General features: G+C 39.5%; 1 protein-coding gene across 1 annotated transcript; it reads right to left on the bottom strand.

Annotated features, from left to right (window-relative positions):
- Positions 1-1,431: 1,431 nt before the first annotated feature.
- LOC110036974 lies at positions 1,432-2,277 on the bottom strand. Its single transcript, XM_020741539.1, has one exon. It carries the CDS (start codon positions 2,275-2,277, stop codon positions 1,432-1,434), a length of 846 nt encoding a protein of 281 aa, XP_020597198.1.
- Between the last annotated feature and the right edge of the window lie 518 nt (positions 2,278-2,795).

Genomic DNA, 2,795 nt, shown 5'->3' with positions numbered 1-2,795 from the left:
CATGGAAAAATTCTGGATCAATGGGGCTTCTGAGATTATTCTCTTGATTCAACAAATTTTTGAAGTAGTTTACAACATCATTAGCAATAGGCTCATTTTCATGCAGCGACTTCCCCTTTATAGTCTCAATAGCATGTATAGTATTACATTTCCTTTTATACTTTATGTAAGCATGGTAGAATTTGGTATTTTTGTCCCCCTCCTTGAAGATGTTCACAGCAGCTTTTTGCTTTAGATATTGATCTTGGTAATCAATATCAGTAAGAAGCTTATTTTGGGCAGTTAGCAGATCTTTTTCCTCAGCTAATCCCTCCTGTTCAAGTTGCTCTAATCTTTGGACTTCCTTCTCAAATTCTTGCACATTTGTGAGGACATTCCGAAAAGTCCCCCAACTCCAACTCCTCAGAGCTTTTGCAATTTTGATCTGTAATAGGCTGAGTTTGATAATATGATCAGTATGTGTAATCCCATTCCAAAGATTGGCAATGAAAGGATTGTAAGAGGGATGAGAAGACCACATATTCAGATATCTAAATGGGGAGGGGGAACATGTATTTTCTGAGGAGGTGATGCTGATAAGGATGGGTCTGTGGTCAGAACCACCAAGGCTTAGATGAGTAACAAAAGTGAGAAGGAAATGATTCTACCATTTATGATTGACCAGGCACCTATCAAGTCTTTCCCAAATTTTTCCCCTCTTCCAAGTAAAAGCAGGACCTTTGTAGCCCAAATCAAAGAATCCAGCCCTATGGATATTATCACTGAATATATTCATCTTATTAAGATTTAAAAGCCGCCCCCGCAATCCAGGGGGAATCTATAAGCTGACTGATATCTAACAGGCAACTCCATAGCTCCTTTCTGGCTTCCTTGCTATAACCTGCATAAATGAAGGTAGCAAATCCCACATGGCCACCAAAGTTAAGCTTAAAATGTACAAATTGTTGATGATTAACAATGATATTCCATCTGATTTCTTTTCTACAAAGAATCCAGATTTTATTGTTGATATTGGCAAAGTTACTGAATCCAGGGAATTTCTTGGTAAATTTTTGATGATTTTTGTGAACCATAGGCTCAAGGATCAGAATTTACCAAGGTTTATATTTATGGGTTAATTGTAAAACAATTTTAAGGGAGAGGGGATTGGCAATTCCCCTAATGTTCCAACAAAGGATGTTAATCATTTGTTTGGTGAATTGGTGGAGAAGGCTGTGATCTTGACTTGGTTCTTCCTCTATGTTGATGGGGAGAACCAATTTTAAGATTGGCTTTACTCTCAACCTGTTTAGATCTTCCCAGCTGTAATTTCTGAACTTCACTTATTTGTTTTCTTTTTCTTCTAGCTGTTTGTACCTGTCAATCATCTTCTATTGCCTTTTGAATACCAGCAATGATCTGATCCCCAGGTGCCTTGCCATGGATTTCTAACTATTCTCCTATTTCTGACTGTTCTCCCTCTAGAGGGGAAGGTGAGGGTGTGACTATAGTGATTTCTTGGAATTCCTTTCTGATAATATTTGTAGGTGCATTCTCATTGTTTCTGTTTGTAGGGGAGCCTTCTGCTAGCTCATATGAAGGTTCCACTGGTGAAGATTTTCCTTTAGTGATTGGGAGTGTATCCTTATTTCTTTGAGTGTGATCCTTCCTGTTGTTCAGCTTTGTATCTTCAATATAATTTTTTGTAGCTTGTTGTGCTGTATTGCCTCTTTCCTTATGGTATTTACCCTTATGGTATTTACCTGTATTTCTTTTGATTGGTGGATGTATTCTGTAGCATCTTTCCACTGTACGGCCAAACATTCTACAGTGTTGGCAATAATAAGGCTTCTGTTCAGGGACAATATTCTGCCGAAAACCATCATTATCTGAGCCAATCCAGATTGTTTTCACTTCATGGAGGGTGATGTCTCTTTCCACTAGTATTCTGGCCAATGCTAGCCTGGCTTTGTTGTAAGTGGGTGCATCTAATTTCAAAGGTGTGCCCAGAGCTCTCCCTATGTTAAACAGTGCATTCAGCTTGAAGAAAGGAAGTGGAAGCCCAGGGAATTTGTACCAAATAGGAATTACTGGTGGTTCATTACTTGGATCAAAATCAGGGATCCATTTTACAATTTTTATGGTAGTTCCAACAATGATTATAAATTGCTTAGCAAAAAGTCTGGCATAGTCTTCCTCAGTTGTTAATTGGATGAGTAGGTGCCTTCCATCCAACAGCCCTATCTTCCAATTACCAATAAATTTAAGTGATTCGAAGAAATTTCTAATCAGCCCCATTCTTGGGTGTCCCAACTGAAACTTCCCTATTAAGGTAAACTTCACATCTTCTTTTAGAGAGATTATTTCTCTGTTGGTAAAGAACACAGCAATTTATCCTTCCTTGGATCCATGTGGATAGATGCAAGGGAAACTTCCTTTTCCTGCAGCAGTGACTTGGAATTCCTGAGGGAAAACCAAGTGATTCAGGTCATGTAAGACATCAGTAAAGTTTCCAACAACCCCAGCATAAGTTGCCTCGGTCCAAAGAGAGTCAGTGGCAGCATCAATAGGTGTGGTCATGTCTGAACAGAGACCAGTAGCTATAGAGCAACCAAGGAGAGAACCAATGGAACAGTAAAATCTAGCAGCAAGTACACACAAAGATCCACCTCCATCTGGAGAAGAAGCTAGAAAGAAATAAGCAACCACAAACAAACACCTCATAGCACCTCTTCAGCCAGCAACCACCAAATGTCATCCCTGTAGAAACCCCAGCAGAGCACTTCCCTCCTCAGCCGCCAGCACCTCCATTTATA

Source organism: Phalaenopsis equestris, unplaced genomic scaffold (genome assembly GCF_001263595.1).
Source record: "Phalaenopsis equestris unplaced genomic scaffold, ASM126359v1 Scaffold213486, whole genome shotgun sequence".
Lineage (NCBI taxonomy): Eukaryota > Viridiplantae > Streptophyta > Magnoliopsida > Asparagales > Orchidaceae > Phalaenopsis > Phalaenopsis equestris.
The sequence above is the reverse complement of the archived record's forward strand: the minus strand, read 5'-3'. Positions and strand labels throughout refer to the sequence as shown.

Bases quoted from the DNA above. Each gene is read 5' to 3' on its own strand.
- LOC110036974 (XM_020741539.1), bottom strand. From the start codon at position 2,277: ATGGGGCTGATTAGAAATTTCTTCGAATCACTTAAATTTATTGGTAAT.